We start from the raw sequence: 21323 nt of genomic DNA on the forward strand, positions 1-21323 counted from the left end.
GTCCTCTTAATGTATTGGCTTTATTTGCATGTCACCGGTCAATACAATAATCATGCCAGATAAGCTTATCGATGGACTGAGCATCTAAAAAAATAGAAAACAGGATTTTGTATTATAACTATTTTTTTTGTTTATCGTATTGAACACGGGATTGTCGTTAGTATGAATTTATAATAAATGCTATTAGGTACTATACAATTTATGTTAATTCTTATTTCACCTCGATCCACACTAAACTCAACAAGTTAGAGGATTTTAACATTGTATATTATATTCGTATTTATTGAGTGTAGGTACCTATTATTATATATTTCATCCCCCCCCTATCAAAATTCCTAAATACGCCACTGATATATAGGTATCAGATAAGTTTTTCTTGAATCATAAGATATCATATCTTAATTATCGCTTTGTACAAGTTATACATTTTACCTAGTCACCAGTCAGTAACCACGTAAATTTGTGTATAAATTGCGTTATAGAAATTAAATTTTGAAATAGTCTATATGGAAAATGAAGTTTATTACTTCGGAAAAGGGAAAACCCCTGGTATAACTCAATCTCAATAAGTATCGGCTTATATCACGTTAATCCTGATTTACATTTAAATTCGTTATTGCGAGGGTAAAAATTGAACAAATTTATATTACCTATTAGGGGGAAATATCTCGTTGCACTCATTATCATGCTGTGTCTGGTCGATTCATTATCAATGGTACTGTAATATTATACAAATAAAAACCGATATTGAACATACAATTTATATATATTATTGAAAATAATAAATGGCAACATAACAAAGAAAATCGATTTGTTTTGGTGGTCATTTTGACAATCCATTCTTTGATTAAAATATAAGGTAAAACGTACGGAATCGTGCTTTACCGCAACAGTGGCATTCTCAGAATTTTTCGTTAGGGTGGGGGATATCCAAATTAAGTGTAAAGTAAGGGAGAGAATTTTAGCACAAAAAAAAAACCCATTGGAGGGATCTATCCTCCATATCCTACCCAACCACCACCATGAGAAAGCCCATGGTCTGCGATTTATATACTACCTACATTCATAAAAATGGTTACACCTAAATGGCTACGGTATAAGTTAAACGATAATTGCATAGACAATATTTTCTGTGTAAATCAACCAGTTTATTTGTTAATATACGAAGTATACAAAATGAAATATTATGTGTAAATAACTCCTAAATGACAAATGTAATAAGTACAATAATACTTAGATTTTTCTAGACTATAAACTATAATTGTGTGCATGTAACCTAACCAGTAATTGTTTAGTGAATAAAGATCATATTAAATATCATGACTTGTAATAGGTAGTTGTGTTAGTATGTTACAGACACGCCAGCATTGTATAATATGACATTGTCTACCTGCATATTATATTAAATGTGTAGTTAACTATAAGGAGGAGATAATCTACGAGTTTAACTATAATAGTAGGTATAATGCAATAGGTACTCGATATTCATATTATTCGTATGCTATTATTATTATATTATATTATATTCGGCCATGCAAAGAAAAAAAAATGATAGGTAGTAGGTACTTACCAAGGCTGCAGGGTGACGGGTTTAAAAAGTTAAAGTTCAAGTATTTCTATAATCACTGTAAAATATTATATAGGTAGGGACCAACATTTTTAGTTATAAGCTAATAACGGAGGAAAGTATGTACTAATCACTGCCTAGCTGTATAGTAGGTAGGTATACTAAAGGTATACTACAGTATAGGTGTCAAGTGCATCTCTTCATCGAGTAAGTGACTTTTACATCGAGTTACTGAAATGTATTTGAAATTTGAATTCAATGATAGGAAATACGAAAAACTATATAATTAACGATATAATTCATTGCGTACGAAAAACGATTCTGAGGCTCTGAGCGGTCATTCTTAATACAGGTATATAGTGTTTTATATTTCCTAGTGGTAATACGCCATATACGATAGGTATACGGTATACGGTAGGTTAAATTAATTTTTGGCGAAAACATTAAAATTGAAATTGTCATTGTGTGTATAAAATATAAAATAAACTTTATATATTCCAATAGTTTCAAGTTCCCATTTCCCAATAATAATAATATTGATTCACAACAAATTAACTAAAATCGTTATACTTCGTTTAAATATTTAATTTCAAAGGTTTTTAAAGAAGTACTTACATATAAGTACCAAGTACTTTTAAATTTTAGATTCTGAACAAAGCAATGAATGTATTGATTTTACATATTATGATATGTTTTTTTAATTTTTAAATTGTTGTATCTATAAATGTCAATAACATTTTTTCATTGGTTCAAAAAGCTTGAAAATATAATAGGTACAAGGCTCTTAATATATTATTTACAGTTGAAACATATTAAAAATTCATAGTCCATAGACACGGTTTTTATTTATAGTACTTAATTAAAATATCGAAAATTGACTTCTATACAGTCAAAAATTAACTTCTCTTCTAGAATATTGGACATAGCTCTTAAACCACTCAATAAACCATATTATTGGAAATAAAAAAATGCATTTTCATAACATTTTTCAATAGGTAGGTAGGTACTATTAGATATTAGTATATTACTATTCATACTTTAAATTGAAATGCAAGCGCGGGCGGTTACCGCAAGGATCATACTATTATATAAAATTCACGGTTGATTGCCAAGACAAAACAATTTGTAACATTGAGACGTGTTGTTAAGTGGTGATACTATGTCATAATATCACCACACTTACGTTTGTAACCGTACTAGGTGGCACTGTGTCAGCGTCACTGGCAGGTGCCACAGCTATAGATAATAGACATTTCTATCGCTATAGGTAATATTAAATAATGTTAAAATAAAAGACTTTTTGAAAAAAAAATATACTTTTTTATACTCTATGGACGTGCTGATAAAAAAACAATAATACAAATACGGTCGATGAGGGGGCATGGCCTCTCTGCCATCCCTGGCAACGCCACTAGTCACCCTAATGTCGTATAAATCCCGTAAAAACACTATGGTTCTACCCACTAAATCAAAAATAAAACAATCCATCAAAGTTATTGGTAACACTATTGTTACACAAAATTAATAATTTATTAATAATGATAAGTTTTAAAACAAGTAACATTCTGAACTCGAAAACTGAAAATTGTTTTGCCTCACTGAAGTAAAATAGTTCGAATATAATTCACTGGCGCTATCTATTAACAAAATTAAACGGAACCATACAATTATTCACAATTTTCTACATTAAACGAATTGAAAATATATAAGATTCTAATGTCAGAGAAAAGTATGATCGATTTATGATCTGCAGTCTGCAAACGTCAAATTAAAAGAAAGATGTGGCTCAAATTTTTTCACGAAAATATCCTAAATGAATATACAACTCAAAGAATGGTAAAAGTAGTTTATTTAGACTTCCAACTTGTTAGTTAATATTTTAATAATTTTCTTTTTAAAATATTGATAAAACATTTTAGGTTTCGTCAAAAAGCTTGAAAATGTAAAAAAGATCACACATACCTAAGTTGTTTTTATAACAATTTAAAAATATAAAAAAACAGTCATATTTTTTTGATTTCAATTGCTTTAAATTTTTTAGTTAAAAATGCATTCAATTTTTTTTTTTTTAAAACGAAAGCTTTAACATTTAATACAGTTCAAATGTCAAGAAAGTCCATATATCAATATTGACTTCTAAGTTCTAAGTTTATATTATAATTTAATATGGACTTTATGTTTAGTAAAAATTAATTCAACCTACCTAATTTAAAAATAAATTACTAATAGCAATTTAAAATATTTGTTATAATATCCATAGAAAAACATTGACTGGCTGACCTAATTAGCTCAGAATTATTTTTCATAATATTATCATTAAATTTAAATTTAACAAATCCATTAATGACCTACTAAATGATGATTAATAAAACCTTATATACAGCCCAGCACCTTTTCAGGGTTTTTAAACACTTTTTTGATCAATGTTTTTTACATAAACTAAATTTTAAACAATCTCACTTTAAAATGTTACACCACATTTAATCTATTTTTTAATAATTTTTTCTTATTTTGTATAAATACTCATAATAGTAAGAACAATAATTAATATGTTTAATCCAGGGATGGAAAACGTTTTTGAAAATGTTATTTAACAAAAAAAGATAAAATAAAAAAACAATAAATAAAACAAAAACAATAGACAAATGTAAAATGATAACGAAAATCCGAAAAATAGAAAAAATATAATAACTAAAACAAAAATAAATTATTATATGCGAAAAAAAAATACATGTTATCGAAAAATTATAATTCTGATAACTAATAATTGATGACAATAAATTTTATTTTTATCACTGTTTATCTTAATTTTGTACTTACTATTTATTATTTGTTTCAATGCGTAAGAGCAAATTTTTTATTTTGATTCTTTGATGTACTTTAATGTATCTATTTTATATTTTTATTTTATTTATACAATTGTATGTTCAGGATGGTTTTTATTATTTAGTTATTTACTCTAGAAATCTGAAATAGTGTTTCACTTAATGTCTATAATCTTTAGTCTTTACCAATGCACTTTTAAAATTCAAAAACCTTTGAACTTGAAATTTAGAATTTTCTAATTTTCATATAAATTATAATTTTGATTTAAAATTTAAAACAATATTTTTAAAAACGTTATTTGAAAACAATAAAAAAATAACGTTATTAAAAACGTTAAACAAAAGTCATATTTTTTAAATCAATAAACAAAAATGAAAACAAAAAAATGAAAAATGTTTTTCATCCCTGGTTTAATCTTTAATATTGATAAAAAAGCTTTTGGAAAATGTTGTATATTATGATTTATGATAGTTTTTCCCGTGGCATTTAATAACTTTTGAGAAAATTGAAAAATGACCTCTCTAAAGTACCATCTTGATCCAATTTTCTAAAAGATAAGGTACTATATTATGTTGGAATCCAAGCAATCCTTCTGGTAGAAATTTTTTATACAGGATATAAAAAAAAAAAAATAAACACCATTGTAAAACCAATAGCTTCCTCGTTCCGCTCAGAATCTAATATAATGTTTGGGTACTCCACATATTTTTTTATACAACTATAAAAGTATAAACATATGGCCGAGTTGTGCGCATGGGCTTGGCTTTGTTCCATGGCAGCACCTGATGCGTCGCCGTAGTGGGGACGGCATCTGACCATATGTCTGCCCGCCGCCCGACGAAAACTGGTCGCCACCTGGTCACTGTCTTATTTTGAATAGAGTATAGAGTTGACAATTGTAAAATAAGTTAGTGTATTTTTAATTTTTCTAATAATTATACACATAATAATATAGATAATATGAAATATTTAAATATATAATTTATATGAATATTTATATTTGTATAAATTTACTTTTCCCAGAGTTTTTGTATTAACTCTCAGTAAAAAAAAAATATATCCCAAACCAATAGTAAAAAAACAATAAATTTAATTTTTAAAATACTTTATTATGTAGTACTTTTCAATTTGTCTGTTATATTCTCCATAAAGTTGTCTATGGGCCATGGTTTGCAGTAAATAGTGGCTGATATTTTTATTTTTATGAATCAGCCTTTGTATTTAAGTAAATATGTATGTCAAGTTTTTCATCTATAAAAAAAATTGAATTTTAATTCTATCTAATAATTTGTAATATATTTGTTTTAAAAAATTACCTGTTGATTGACACCATATTGCGTATAATATCTTTTGTTTACTTTTATATGCTTGAATCTTGTAATAATTGCATACTCCTCCTTCTAGCATGAATAGATATGAATCAATCTATAAAATAATTATTGTATTACACTATTACTGATTAAATGTTTACATAGCAATATATAAAGCTAGAATACAATATTACCTTGCATTTTTTTAAATTTTATAATTTGCCACAGCATTTGATTTTTTTAATATTCAACCAATGCCTGCGGATACATATCAAACTGTGCCACGAGATGATTTGGGTTTCTGGAAAAAATATGTTAATTTATTATAAAACACAAAAATAATTTTTAAAATATTTGCATCAGTTTTTTAAAGTACAAAATACTACAGACAACAATACATATTGACAAATATAAAATATAAAAATGGCAGGACGTTTTATCAAAAAATGAATATAGAAAATAGCCTAAGATATATGTACTTTATCAGAAAGAAATATGGACATGAATATCAAATTAAAGAATTCTGTTTGTATTAACTAGGTAAATTCTATAAAAAAATAATGTATAATATTGTAATATAGCTCGTGTTTCATTCAAAAACAGTTCTCAATTACAGTCAATTTATTAATTTTTGTTAACTGTGAGAACAGGAACAAAATTGGTTCAATCTCCGACAATCTTTGTATAGTACTGGTTGAATAAAACAATAAATGATAGTTGATACAATACTATTGAGTTAGTCTATCAAAAAAATGGAACAATTCATAATATTGATGAAAAATGATCAATTGTTTTGCATATAAGCCGATGTGTAATGTCAAATGGGATAGAAGTTAGGTGCAATAACTTAGATTAAAGACCACTACAAGTTATAATCAGTTAAACCAATTTGTCATAATTTTGCTAAGTTGTCTAAATAACAAAATCTCATAGATAAATCAATAAATGTCTAAAAGTAATCTAATTTTATGTGATTTAGAATTTTAATTTTAAGGCAATTCTAAAACGCATGTGTTAGACATTGACTCACATTACTCAACAGACTTAAAAATAATTAAAATTGAATATCACTTATACGTACGTATACTAACTGGTAAAATAACAGTGATGAAAAATATGTATATCCGAAAAAGAATCAAACAAATGAAAGTGCCAAGCAGTATTTAATAACGCCATAACAGTTTATTTTATTTTTTGATCAATAACAATATAGTTTATAACGTCAATAGTTCCTAATCTCAGTATTTTTAATTCTATAAAAGGATATATTATATCAAGGTATCCAGATATATATTGCTGTTATGAAAATTCTGATTGGAAATTTAAAATAATACAAAATATTATTATAATATTTCTATGTTTTTAATTAATCTTAGAGTAAAATAACCTATTACAAAAAAGATAGAGAATAATATTTTTGAGAAAATGACATATCGATTTGTCTAAATATTGTCTCAAAACAATTTAAACATAATTCAAAGTTACAACATTTTTATTTTATTTTTAAAGTCAAATAACAATAAAATATAAAATGTATAAGTCATTCCCTCAAAAATATTATTCTCCATCTTTTTCATAATGGGTGATTTTACTCTAAGATAACTTAAAAACATAGAAAAAATGATTCTGAATGCGTTATGTCTATGTTGTGTGTGGGCCAGAGAGAGAAAATAAATAGTGCGCTGACATCCTCTTAAGTTTAATAAATATTATGTAAAGTAAATAATGTAATAACTAAAAATTAATGTAGGTTTGTTACTACAATATAGCTTATACATTATAACATTATTATAACTTTGAAAACATTATCATAATTCATAAAATATTGCATATCGCCATAACAGCATAGCTGTCATAAACGTAAAAAAGACCAAAAATATGGTTCAAAGTTGTCACCAAGTATGTGTACACAAAAACTATTAACCACGATCTCGGATTGATAGAACTATAGAAGCAGAAGTAAAATCAGTATAAAGATTTAAGAATCAGTAGATAGAATAGAGCACTTTATAAGTTTTATTATTGGTTAATTTAGTACCTTAGATACAACAGCCGTCACTATATAATGCATAAATAACATTGTGCAAGAAATTAGAATAATATAAATAATATTATAATATTATGGAAAATAATAAAATATTAAAATAATAATTAGGTATATTTATTTTTGAATAATTATCTTTAATCTTCATGATAAATAATATTATCATCTACATCGTAGTATCACAGATAACATGAAATAATCACAGATTACAACATTATTCTATGGTATCAACCAGATTGGTATCTATAAAATATAATAATATTTTGTTCATTATCTTATGCTATAATCATTAATCAGTAACCACAAGGCACAAATATTAAATTATTTTCTACATTTTAAATTTTTAATACTTCTAATGGCTAAAAATTTGCTAATTGATTGTTTTTTACCATCCAAATCCTTAAATTGTTACCTTCATAGTTAATACCGATTATCACCTCTGATTTTGTTCTTCGTAAACTTACCCGATCAGTTGTGATTATTTCGAAACCTATTGTAAATTTATAAGTGAACTTGAGATTTTACAATGTATCCGGTGGATAATCGAAATGTCTGGATTAATAATATTATTAATCCTAGTAGTAGATACGGTATCAAATGTAAAAAGTTAAAGAAGGTTATCAAAGATATGGTTTTCGTAAGTACACTCAGTATCATTGTTAATCCGTCGTTAGTCGCTTTATCGTCGAAACAACCAAAATTTATTAAAAATATCTTCTAAGTACTTAACATTTATTTTCACACATAGGTATCTGAACTTTAGCATACCTTATAATCAGAATATCACAACTAATTTAATATATTTAGAAATTTATTTCAAATTATTCCGGTCATATTAACCAATATTACACTACTAATCTCATTTATAAACCTTCACTACCTTCATTAAATAATCATTTAATTATTTTTTCATTAAGTTTCTTAAATATATAGCGGTTGACAATTTCAAGTTACAACTGAAAGGTTATATCCTCCAAAATGATTAACGACGGGTTAAAGACCTTCTTAATTAGTTCTATTGTGCTTAAATTAAATGTGATATGTATGTTACTGGAAAACTAAGACATTTTCAAACCTTGTATTTCCTTCTTTGCCCGGGTATAGTGTAAAAGTGCTTGGAAAAATAAACTTTGTTCTAAATTCTGTAAGAAATTTGTATTGAGACATGTATATTTAATGGTGGTATGATCAGTGTTGGGTAGTAACGTAACGAAAGTAACGCGTTACTGTAACGGCGTTACTTTGCTTGTAACACGTTACGTAATTTCATTAGAATTATTTCCAAGTAACAAAATGTAATGGAAATTACTTTTGAAAATTAATTTCTATAGCGAATAACGCGTTACAGTTTCAAATTATTAAGTACCTACCTATCTATTGTGAATTGAAAAAAATATAATATGTATAATGCGGGTATTATTATGTTTACCAATCTAATATGTATATAAATTTAATTTTAACTCGGCACAATTCAGTTTTCAATGGTTTTGATATTTGAAATGTCCGGGGAAATGTCTAATTACATCGTAAATCATGAGAACAGTTAATTAAATTAATTATTACTTTAAATAGGTTTCCTATGAATATAGATTGTGTGGAAGACTAAATTTTATATGATCCTATTAACAATACAGGTTTTATAAAAAATTTGCTTGTTCAATTTGCCTGCAAAAGATAATTGCCAAGAAATTTAACGAGAAAGTAATGAGTTGCTTTTCTATTTGAAAAGTAAAGTAATTTCATTACAATTTTATTTGAGTAACGAGTAAAGTAAATTAATTACTTTTTAAAAGTAACTTACCCAACACTGTGTATGATATAGGTATTATATAATGTACGGGTGATAACTTATTTTATTATAAAAAATTTTATTTATTTACAACATAAAAATTTAAACAATTTCAATGACTGTTACACAAAATTTCTTATAAAATTAATAATGATGCATTTAAAAATAAATAACAATTTAATAAAATGCAGAATTTAATAGAATTTACGGACGTTTTATGCTTTGTAATATAACCTTAGGTATTTTGAAATATGCTATTAAAATCAAAAAATAAGCTTAAAAAACAATTGATTAAAAATCTATAAAAACCCAAAAAATGATATAGGTACCTAATATTGTGAATTAAAAATAAATATTGTCCAGCCTTAAACACTTAAATTGTTAGTTGCACACAATGACAGCATTATGCCAATATTATTAATCCTAATTAAATACTTTGCCTGTAACATACATATTCATATTAGTAAATAAGATAAATTCATAAAATTATTTATTTAAATAGTATCTATAACTTCTTTTTTTGTGCCTTTTATTTTTCAATTAATTTTTTAACAGGTGTATCCAATAGTTTTATCATAAATACTTTTTATTTAATTATAATTACTTTCTATATTAATTTAAGGAAAATGCTGCCCTTTGTGATGAAATATCACAAAATCAAGAAAAGTTATTAATTGTCCGAGAAGAATGCAAGTTTTTAACTAAAAAGTTAAATATATTTGAACCTCAATTAGGTAATTAAATCTTAATTGTATTAACCATTTTATATAGATACAAACAAAATTATTGAATTCAGTAGCATATTTAACCTTAGGCCACATAGGGGCAAACATTTTGTAGTTACAATATTTAGTTAAATTTCAATTAATATCATTGATTATGAGTTCTAATAATACTGTATTCATAATCAATGGCAAAAGCTACAAATTATAAATATAAAACATAACAATAATTAATTATCATAAATCATATAATTGATTTCTATGCAAGAAATCAGTGTTGTTGTGTTATCTGATAATATTAATTTAAATGGAAAGTTTGGTAAATGTATCTCCACAGTTCACTTTTTAACTTCATAGTAATTTTTATTAACTTAATTTAATTGTATACATATCAACTAAATAAATAACTAATTTAATAAGTTTAAGAAATAATATTAAATATATTTTTATTAGTAAATTTGTGTATTAAATTTACTCAATATATAAAATTAAGTTAATTTTTTTCTATTTTAAACAATTTATCACATGAAATCCAACTGTTAGAATTAACGGTGCTGGTCTAGTTGATGCCTGCCAAGAAAATATTCTCCCGCCACTCAGGTTTAGTTGATGCCCACCACTTAAATCTCTCGTGTTTTCAATGTTCTAGTCAATAATCAATAATTTAATATGTAATTAAATATTATTATAATTTAATAATTCATAAGAAAAGTAAGAAAATCATTTAAATCATTTATCATACATTCATTCGGTATTTATAGATACATAATATATATGAATAAATAAATCGTAAAAAAAATATATATATCATTCACATATAATTTATATTAATAATAATTCAGAAAATAATAAAAAATGCTGCTATGTTCTTCAAAATTTCATTAAATGGATCACGACCGTTTAGTTTACTTCGCCACTTAAACTCTGACAATTAAGAATCTAGGAAGTATTCAATTAGGGAATTGCATACAAATACCTAATGTGTGTGATTTTGTACCTTCTTATCTGCAGTATATACATTCTATATCAAATGACTAGAATATCGATAACACGAGAGATTTAAATGGTGGGAATCAACTAAAACGGAGTGGCGGGGGGAATATTTTCTTGGCAGGGGTCAACTAGACCAATACCGAATTTGTTTTCATCAAAACTGAACAAAATCACGTCATAAATATAAAAAAAAAAATTTGATTTCTTATAAATGTCTTTTATCAACAAATTAACAAAATAACAGTGTTAGATAGTCCATAGTCATATAAATTATAAAGTAACAATCTTACACCAATTATATTTATTTTCAGATGCTCCTATAAACATAGCCCCTGTGAAAAAGGCAACTCCAAGAAAAAAAGCAACTACCAATGGTGTGTATTTTTAATCTTTAACATTTTTAAAATAAAAATTTAATTTTATAAAATGTAAATAAGTTAATAACATTTAATTTAATACTTTAAACTGTATTGTATGAAGATTCTTCACTATCATACGAATGTCTATACAATTGAAAATAAATGTCATACCTAATTGTGTACCATGGACTTTATTTGGAAGAATGTTAGTCAGTTCATGTTTTTTTTTATATTATTTGTTTATAATCTATTAACTAGTAGTTTGTACCTATCCAAAAATTTAAATTTTGTACTAAAGGTTTTAAATGTTTATTCACAGGTGTAACACCTAAACCAAGGCGTCCTGCTGCTAAACGTAAAAAGGTTAATAATATTATAGAAGTCCAAGAACCAATAACTAGTGGGAATGTTACTATTTATAATTTTGGAGAAGTAAGTTTAGCACATAATGATAATTATTTCCAAATAAATTAATCCTCACTCTCCAGATATTACTGTGTTTACAAACTTAAATATTAATATTTGGTTTTGATTTTAAATGTTTTCATACCTAATAATTATGCTATTTATCTATTAAAAAATGTATTATTTATTTCAGATTGTATATGATACACCGTTTTATTATTCAGACTGTGCAATCTATCCAGCTGGATTTTATGCAACAAGAACTTATGCTCATTTCAGAAATATATTCTCTAAATGCACTTATCATTGCAAAGTTATAAAAGCCGGTTCATCTCCTAGGTTTATAAACATTTTTTTTTCATGTTCTTATATATCTTATAGAATCGTGAGTAATTTATTTTCTTAATTTAGATTTGAGATCATGGATCATGATAAACATTTCAAAGTGACTGGCTTAAGTACTGATGAATGTCATAGTCATCTTATATCATTAATTAATAAATTGCTGGGCGCTGAAGACTTAATACCTGCAAATAGAAATGGTGATAGATTTTTTGGATTGACCTTACCTCCAGTACGCATGAAATTACAAGAAGCACCAGAATCTAAATTTTGCACGGGATACATTCCATTAGAATTGCAGGTATTTTATGTATATTTTATGCTGCAGATACTATATTTAAGATAATTTTCTAAGAATTAGAAACCGTGTTGCATATTTTTTGTTATCTACCAGTGGTAATCATTTAATTTATTTTACACGTATATTTTATTTTTAAATAATTACAGTATTACCTCGATAATATACAGAATTAAACCATCTACATTTTACGGGGTTCGATAAACCTGTAATTTAAATCGATAATATATGTACCACTTACGATAACATGTTAAAAGCAAAACTTTGCTTTAAAAGAAATCAACCATTACACTATTTATTATTATTCTATAGATTTACAGTAATTGGTGTCCACCCTATTTTATGATTAGAATATATTATTTTTATTTAATTAATCCTACAGTTTAAATTATTGAACTTTTTATGTATATAACAATAATTTATATTTTTCAGTCTGATTATCATGAAGCAGAGGTAAAGGCTGAAAGTGATCCTGCTGTGAGTTTTGAAGGTCTTCATAATACATTGAACAGATTTCGATCTAGACATTAAGAAAAATTATAATAAAACCAATTTTACACTTAAATGTATAATAAAATGTGATATAGTAAATAGTAAATATAATTTTATGAAACAGGTGTATACAATTCTATTTATTATATTGTTAATAACAAAAAATAAATCAATTCATAATTTTTGTGTATTCAGTATTTCCAAAAATATTTTTTTAACTACCAACCAATAATAATGAATATATTATAGTAGATTGATATCATAATCTAAATATTTTTGTTTCTTTTGTATACTGGTCCATTAACAATAATCTCCTTTGTTTTACCTATTTTTTTGTATGTCGAATCCAATTCTGTTATTTTTCATTAAGATAATATGATGTATGTGTAACAGAAATGCACAATACAAATAGGGCGGGAAATTTTGAAAGACAGCAGACCTGGATCCAGGCCTGACAAGCAAAACAATCACCACTAAAACATCTCTGTAGGGCGTAGGCTGTAGACTTAGTCTAGTCTAGACACCCTGCTTATACAATAATACACCTAATACTTATGAGGTATGGATTTGTGAGGTTAAAAGGTCGGCAATGAAACGCAAGAAATAGTTTATGTAGGTAGTTGATTATATAATCAATGGTAGTACTGTACTACAAATTGAACAACAACTGAGAATAATAAATTTACGAAGCATATAAAAACACCGCCACTTTTGATTTAAATTTTTTGATATCATCTTTATGAAAAATGTTTTTCAAGTTTGAAAAACACAAACATGGTTGTTTAATCTGAACTTTTTTCATCATAGGTATAAAGGCGGGTTCACAACTACCCGTGTCGTGTCGTGTCGTGTCGTGTGAATTGTGAATTCCGAATCAGGACGATACCAACTTGGTATCTAATCAAAATATAATAGATACCATAGGTATTATATATATAAGATAACAGTAAACAAATCTACCAAGGCGTGAACATTGTGACCAGCACGATCAAAAGTTGAATTCAACTTCGCGGTAATCGCGGTATCGTGGTGGTCGACACGATCATATTTTATTATCACATTTTGGTGAACCAATCAGAAAAAAGGATTTTACACGACACGACACGGGCAGTTAGTGATATGAAAAAAGTAAAAACATCGTTGCAAAGCCAAAGTTCTCCTTTTTATGTGGTGAAAATCTCGTTTCTTAGTTTTGAGTTTTTGACTGTAGCTTTCTCGGTTCTTTCCTGCGAAAAACAGTTTTTGCTATGTTGTACATTTGTAACTTATAAGACGGAGACGGAGACAACACAATATGCGGGTATAGCGTCCTCTTAATCTTGGTATGAAGTATGAATGAATGATGGAACAAGTCGTAAGCTATCTCTTTCTAAAAATATGATAATATGATGATGAGCTGATAAATAAACGCCGGGATCAAGCTGGACGGGATAGATAAGTGATAAGAAAAAAGTATTCTTATCTATCTCGACTTTATAACCGACGTTCGACTATTGACAAACGTATTCCGTAAGTCCGATATCCGTGTTTTCTTTTTTTAATGATGAAAAATAGTTTTTATTTTCCTGCCATTTTTAGTTTACAGAAAATGTTTAAAATAATTTGACTGTTTAATACAAATAAATATAAATAAAAATAATAAATTATGAAATACATTTAAAAATAACATAAACAAAAACATTCTGAAACAGAATCATGGCAAATCAACTTCAAGGATTGGATCCCATGAATAAAAAGATAATTTTAAGAATAAACTCAGGTTGGAACATTACATTTTGGAAATAGGACACTATAGTCCCTGGATAGTTTTGGAGGCCGTAGAATAATTGGAAGGTGCCCAGCAAAAGGGAATAAGTCCATTTTTACTATTTTTTTTTTTTTTTTATTGAATATTCTTTTAGATTATTATAATTCCCATCGATTGGCATTAAAAAATTAAACAAATTGTAGGTTCATTTTTTTATAAAACCTATGAGAAAAAAGAAATAAGTTATTAGTCATTGTACAATTTGTTTTATCAAAACAGTGTTTTCAGTGTTTTTGAACTTATTTATTTTTGCTCGAGCATCGTCCAATTACTACCTAGGACTGTCTATAGTTTTCACATAATTTGGTTTACTGAAATGAATAATATCTAGGTAGCATTTGTTTTTGTACTATAGTGGATCCATTATAAAGAGGGTTTACCTCGGGGTTTACTGTGTATATAATATTTCAATAGTAAAATACACAATTTAAGATACCTGATAAACTTCATAATCAGTACATAGAATAAATTCTGATATCATTCTAAACACAATAAACCTAATGAATCATGCATCTAAAAATAAGATGGTTTTAGGACCTATATTACAATAGTCAATAACACTTCAATTACGCTTAACCCCTTAAACTGATTTTACCGGCCAAATTCTGTGGTTTAACCGGAGATCGACTATTGTAATAAGGGCCCTTAGTAACTAACTCCAATATTGCATTAGTTGCATTAACCCGCATTAGCATCATATAGAAGTGAAAATAGTTGTACTTACTTGGAAGTCAGAAGTAATTAAAGTTATCATTTAATTCCTAAATTTAATATGATATTCAATTAATTAGGATTTTCTTCTGGATTTTCTTTTTATTATACATTTTTTTACATTTGGAACAGAGTTAAATAATTAGCTTGAGATACCTATCACAAAATAAATAAATAAAACATATTTTCATAAATTAATAGAAAAATGGTTTGAATAGAAGAGTTTTTCATTTTTAATTAGATGTATTTAATTCACAATAATGAATATAATTATTACATTTTATATTCTCAACATATCAATGTAATTAATATTAATATTAATTGTTCATGTTTATTATTCAACATTTAAAAATATATATACTTTTTAGCTTATGGATTTGGTTTGGTCAAAGGATCTATTGTAATTTATGCAACGTTGAAGAACCAAACATTACAAACAGCTATAATCCCCGTCAATAAAAATGAATTGAAATTTGCCTCAGATATTATATGGCACATGGATAATGCTACATTAAAAAAGTAAAAACCAAAAATTATATTTATTTCTACAAAATACTTCATATTTTCTTGTAATAGTTTATGAAGATAATTTTATTTTTCCTAAGATTAAAAATGGATAATACATCTATAAGAGTTGAGTGCTTTCGTATTCCAATAGACAAATCTAGTTCAAATGAAAAGCTAGGTTATCTTTTATTAAAAGTAAAAGGTGCACAAACTATTAATCCAACATCCAATGATCGGGTAAGTAATACTGTTTTCTAGTTTCAATGCTTTAGCATAGGGGTCTCCAACCATTTTTTTTTTTTATGGCAGTTTTTTTACGCTATGGCATTGCAGGGCCAACATTTTTAGAGGAATAGAGCTGTTGAGAAATTGAAGAATAAATAAGATTTATTTAAAAAATGAATATTTGTTTATATACTTTCTTTTATTTCATAGTGAGTTTTTCTATTGTAAGTTAGTGTTAGTACTTAGTATATAGGTTTAAATGACTATTATAAGATGTTACGAATAACAACAAAAGAAAAAATTAATTAATTAATATAATAAATTAAAAACAATGTTATATATGCATAATATTAATTAACTTGCCGGGCCGTTGGTTGGATACCTCTGCATTAGCATATACTATTTAATAACGTATTGTTTATTAAATATCAAGAAATTATAATTTAATTTCAAAATTCAAAATTTTAGATCGAACATTTATCATACAAATTAATAGGATCAAAAAACTGTAGTTATGATCTTAATTTATCATTAATAATTGAAGACTCAAATGATAAAGCTATTGGAAAATCACCTGAAAAAATTAAATACTCAAAATGCATAAATAATAAGAATAAAAATGGTGATACTTCTTTAAAAAAAAGTAAAGTATTATACTATAATCATGTACCAACTATATTTGTATTTACACAAATCTTTAGTATATTTTTTGACACAATTACTTTTTATGTAATATTTTTTAGCCAATGGGTAGATAATGTAATTTTATGTTAATGGCATAATAAAATAATAATAAAATTAAAATGTTATCAATATTACTGCTACTATAACAAACTAGTCTTAAAACATTGTTACCAGTCTAAGATCCCTGTAAACGTGTAATTTTTAAGAAGCTTGTTTATACTATTCTTTCTTCCTTGCGGTCACAGCTCGTATTTGTGTGTATCATTAGTGTGTTTATACTGTATACTTCCCAGCTCCCAACCATCACTGACACTATACATATTAAACACGCCCTTGTACATATAATTTAGTTATTAGATCAAAATATTTAAAACCAATTTTTGGGGATGAAATAATTATACGCCTGGCAAAAAATTAAGTATTTCCAAAGGTTTGATTTAAAAAAAGGTAAAGATGTTTGAATGCATAAACAAGATTATTTTACATTGATCTGAGCCCTTTTTAAATCTTAGCAAATTCTTGACGGGAATAAACATTTTTAGTTTTTTATATTAAATATCTTGTAATTATTAAAAGAATTGAATGTAACAATCAGACCGATGCAAAGTTAACTTCTTTACCAAATCAAAAATCTTGACATTTTTAAATTAAACCACTAAAAGTACTTTAATTTTTGTCAGTTGCTTCATAATTTTGAAGACAACTTGATGTGATTGGCAAGGGCCTTCAAGACTACTATCTTAATGTACAACATATATTATGCAATGTGTCCCGTGAAGAAGTGACCAGCCAGCAATTACCGTTTTTGAAAGGGAATCGCGTAAAACTCCAATCAACTTCGTATTTACTACAGTTTTTATTTATATTTTATTATTATCCAGAATAATACCTAGAATATGTTAAACATTTTGTTTTCCTTAATTGTATCTCTTTGTGAGTACATGTCTCATCTAAGCTCTTTGACCAATGTTATTTGTTGGACATTGTCAATGGACAATAATTACAATCACGAAAGTTGTGTCACGTTTAGAAGCAGTATCACTTGGACATTATGGAAGATATGAAAACAAAATATAGTTCTCTAGTGTCTGAATGCATAGTTTATTTATGTGTCACATAATTGACGATGCATACGGGCATAGCTATTATTCTGTACAATTTTCAAAAATGCTACTTTTTTTACCTTTTTTTAATTTAATAAAAAGAATTTGTTAATTTTTGGTTTAATTGTGTATGTTAGATGTTAATACAATAAAAAAGTTGAAAAGTTTTGAATGTACATTAGCAAATTGCAATAGATTTGGTTTTATTTGAAAAAAAAGCAAAACCTAGCTTTTAAAGGGGTTTTTTTTTCATAACTTAAGGTATTATGACGCCATACAGTCATTTCTTCATGGGACACATTGTATAGAACGTATACACTAAATTATTTTTTTCAGAGTTAAAAGGAGTTAGGTATTGTAATGCTATGATCATCATGTATATAACAATATTGTTATTTTAGTAGAAGACAACAAACATTATGAAGAAAACATTGAAGTCGATTTACCAAATCCTGATGTAAATATTATGTTAGAACAAATAGATATTTCACCAGAAAAACATGAATACCAGTAAGTTTTGACAAAACTAATCAGGATATTATATTATTAAAATTATATTGTATATGTGAAGAATGTATATATATATAAATTATATTTTGCTTTAGAAATGAATTAGATTTTGATGTTGATGTTCAACAAAAAAACATTGAAGAATTAGAAGAATGGAAAGACAAACAAATGATATTGTTTAATGAAAAGGTTTTTATTTTATTTATATAATTTATCATATTTAAAAAACTGTATTTTTATTATATTTAACAGATGAAAGCGAAAGAAGAACAACTGTTAAAAGAATTTAACAATAAATGGTCAAATGATAGAAAACGCATTGAAGAGGAACTTGCCTATGCTATGTCAAAATGTAAAGCATTAGCTAAGGATTTGGACAAAATGTCTGATAAGTTGAAAGAAAGAGATGCAATTGTAACAGCTAAAGAACTAGAAGTATGATGAAATTTTTTTAATTTTTTTTTTCTGTTGAAGTTAAATATATTGTAATATTGTAGTTAGCATGTCAAAAAGATAGCATGGATAATAAATATATTGGATTAATGTCTTCAAATGCACAAAAAAATGATGAGCTAAGTAAAAATATTTTTGAATTGAAAAAAAAATTGTATGAATCAGAAAAAATTAATACTTTACTAAGAAAAGAAAATGAAGAACTGAAGTACAATAACAATTGTGGTTTGCATGTACAAGAATTAGAGGAAAAAATTGTATGTCATTTAAATTTAAAATTTTTTATGTATACCTAATAAATAATTATCATGTTTAGTCTAATTTAGAGAGTAGTCTCGAAGAAGCTAATAGGTCATGTATGTTCTTCAAAGAGCGGTGGATAGCATCTGTGAGAAAAATAAATCAAATGTATACAAAATTTCATGGAACTAAGACTGATGATCTTTTACTTAACAATAAACAAAAGTAAATACTTATAATTTATTATTTAATATTTGAAAACAATTTATTTGATATTTTCAAATTTAAAAACTTAAGTATAAGATTCTCGATAAACTGATAATTTTTAAATTATCTTATTTAAGTTTACACATCTGTAAAAAATAAACTTTATCTTACTACTTTTAATATTTTTCAGTATTCAAAACATATTAACTAACCAATTAGTAGAACGGCAACACGACGAAGAAAAATTAAGAACACTTTTAAATGATATAGGTAAATTACGGCATGATATGACCAACACTAATTATTTAAACTAAAAACTTGAAGTATATAAATGAGTAAATAATTAGATACTTATATCTAAATAGATTAGTAAAAGACACTTTGTAAATTGTTTTTTGTGGATAATCTAAATTTTAATAAACTTGTTATGTGTACCATAGAGAATAATATATTATGTATAGTAGTATTTCAGACTTTCAACTAACTATTACTAATAAATTATGAATAATAAAGAAAATATTTCTTTTAGCATAGTGTTCTTGTATTAATAAGTTAAATAAGATAAAATCCAAGTATAATATGTTCAAAATACTACCTAAACTACTTTGTTAATATTAAGATAATTTATTTTACTAGTATCAGGAACCTTATTTTTAACCCGCTGTTAATTATGCTATGTGAAAAAGACCGCACTTTTTTTACATATTGAATAAAACATATACATTTTACATTTTAATCATTGATACTCAATATATCTTTTACAAATATTATTAAAAATACTATAATAATATTCTAAATAAATGTAACAACCATCAACTTGGTTACTAAGGGTATTTTTGATAACTTAAATTGCCTGCCATGAGCCACTATATAATTTGTACACTCCTGTTTATTAAATATTGTACATTTAATGTATAAGGAAATAACTTTTTATGACAGTTTTCATTTTATTTTATTATTGAAATTGTAATTTCTAGAAATTGTACGAATTAATTATTTGTTTTGTAAAATTAATAATAATGTATGAAACATTTTTTTAATAACTGAAAAATATAATATGGTCAAAATAATATTTTAAATAATATATTAGAAAAAAATATTTAATTCTTGTAAATTAAACCTATACCAATTATTTAAAATAAAAGTATTAAATATCAATGCATATTTTACTAAACTTTAGAGGACCATTGTTAATAAACTAGCGAACCAAAAATGATGATATGAGTATATGACTATCAAAATTTTCAGAAAAAAAAGTTTTACCAGAATCCATTAAAAAATATAGTAGTTGCCATTTGAAAAAATAAAGTCAATTTTGCTATTGGTACACCTGCGTGTTTAACAATTTTGAAATTGCTATAAAAAAATTGCCTTTTAAAAATAAAGAAACACGTCTTTTTGCATTTTAACGTAATTCTATGTCATCGATCCATAATCATAAAAAAAAACCCGCTTAAAATGACATAAAATACACTCTGTACAGACATATGTATTTACCAATACGCTGTTAAATAATAATGAAAAAAAAAATGTGATATTAAAATATTATCTAATATATAAAATTCTCGTGTCACAGTGTTAGTCTCGATACTCCTCCGAAACGGCTTGACCGATTTTTATGAAATTTTTTATGCATATTCAGTAGGTATGAGAATCGGCTAACATCTATTTTTCATACCCCTAAGTGATAAGGGTTGTCCAGAAAAAAATAATAGAAGTGCTCAGACCG

At 25.9% G+C, this 21323-nt stretch overlaps 2 protein-coding genes and 1 long non-coding RNA gene across 6 annotated transcripts; 2 read left to right on the plus strand and 1 right to left on the minus strand.

Annotated features, from left to right (window-relative positions):
* Positions 1 to 5481: 5481 nt before the first annotated feature.
* LOC103308519 lies at positions 5482 to 7866 on the minus strand. 2 transcript variants are annotated; one of them, XR_510460.3, is made up of 4 exons: positions 7742 to 7866; positions 5898 to 6004; positions 5710 to 5818; positions 5482 to 5644 (listed from the first exon to the last, which is right to left on the minus strand). It is a non-coding gene; the product is annotated as an uncharacterized LOC103308519 (long non-coding RNA). The 2 variants fall into 2 exon arrangements; XR_001679009.2 differs by lacking the exon at positions 7742 to 7866 and adding an exon at positions 6785 to 7027.
* A 169-nt stretch (positions 7867 to 8035) lies between these two features.
* Positions 8036 to 13337, plus strand: LOC100161764 (transforming growth factor beta regulator 1-like). The gene is given in 7 exon segments (NM_001162656.1): positions 8036 to 8384; positions 10159 to 10270; positions 11563 to 11625; positions 11930 to 12042; positions 12209 to 12354; positions 12427 to 12658; positions 13088 to 13337. Coding segments are annotated over 7 exon segments (876 nt in total). The 5' UTR covers positions 8036 to 8273; the 3' UTR covers positions 13187 to 13337.
* A 916-nt stretch (positions 13338 to 14253) lies between these two features.
* Positions 14254 to 20330, plus strand: LOC100159716 (synaptonemal complex protein 1). Of its 3 annotated transcripts, none has more exons than XM_008182011.3 (10): positions 14254 to 14906; positions 16034 to 16184; positions 16271 to 16409; positions 16866 to 17040; positions 18589 to 18694; positions 18790 to 18883; positions 18947 to 19129; positions 19192 to 19404; positions 19464 to 19612; positions 19785 to 20330. In XM_008182011.3, the coding sequence occupies exons 1-10, from the start codon at positions 14843 to 14845 to the stop codon at positions 19906 to 19908; spliced, it is 1398 nt and encodes a 465-aa protein (XP_008180233.1). In that variant the 5' UTR covers positions 14254 to 14842; the 3' UTR covers positions 19909 to 20330. The 3 variants fall into 3 exon arrangements, with proteins under 3 accessions (XP_008180233.1, XP_001952750.2, XP_029344795.1); XM_001952715.5 differs by having other exon boundaries at positions 14255 to 14906; positions 18586 to 18694; XM_029488935.1 differs by having other exon boundaries at positions 14256 to 14656; positions 16242 to 16409; positions 18586 to 18694.
* Positions 20331 to 21323: the final 993 nt, after the last annotated feature.

This window comes from Acyrthosiphon pisum, chromosome X, assembly GCF_005508785.2.
Source record: "Acyrthosiphon pisum isolate AL4f chromosome X, pea_aphid_22Mar2018_4r6ur, whole genome shotgun sequence".
In the NCBI taxonomy this organism is placed as follows: Eukaryota; Metazoa; Arthropoda; class Insecta; order Hemiptera; family Aphididae; genus Acyrthosiphon; species Acyrthosiphon pisum.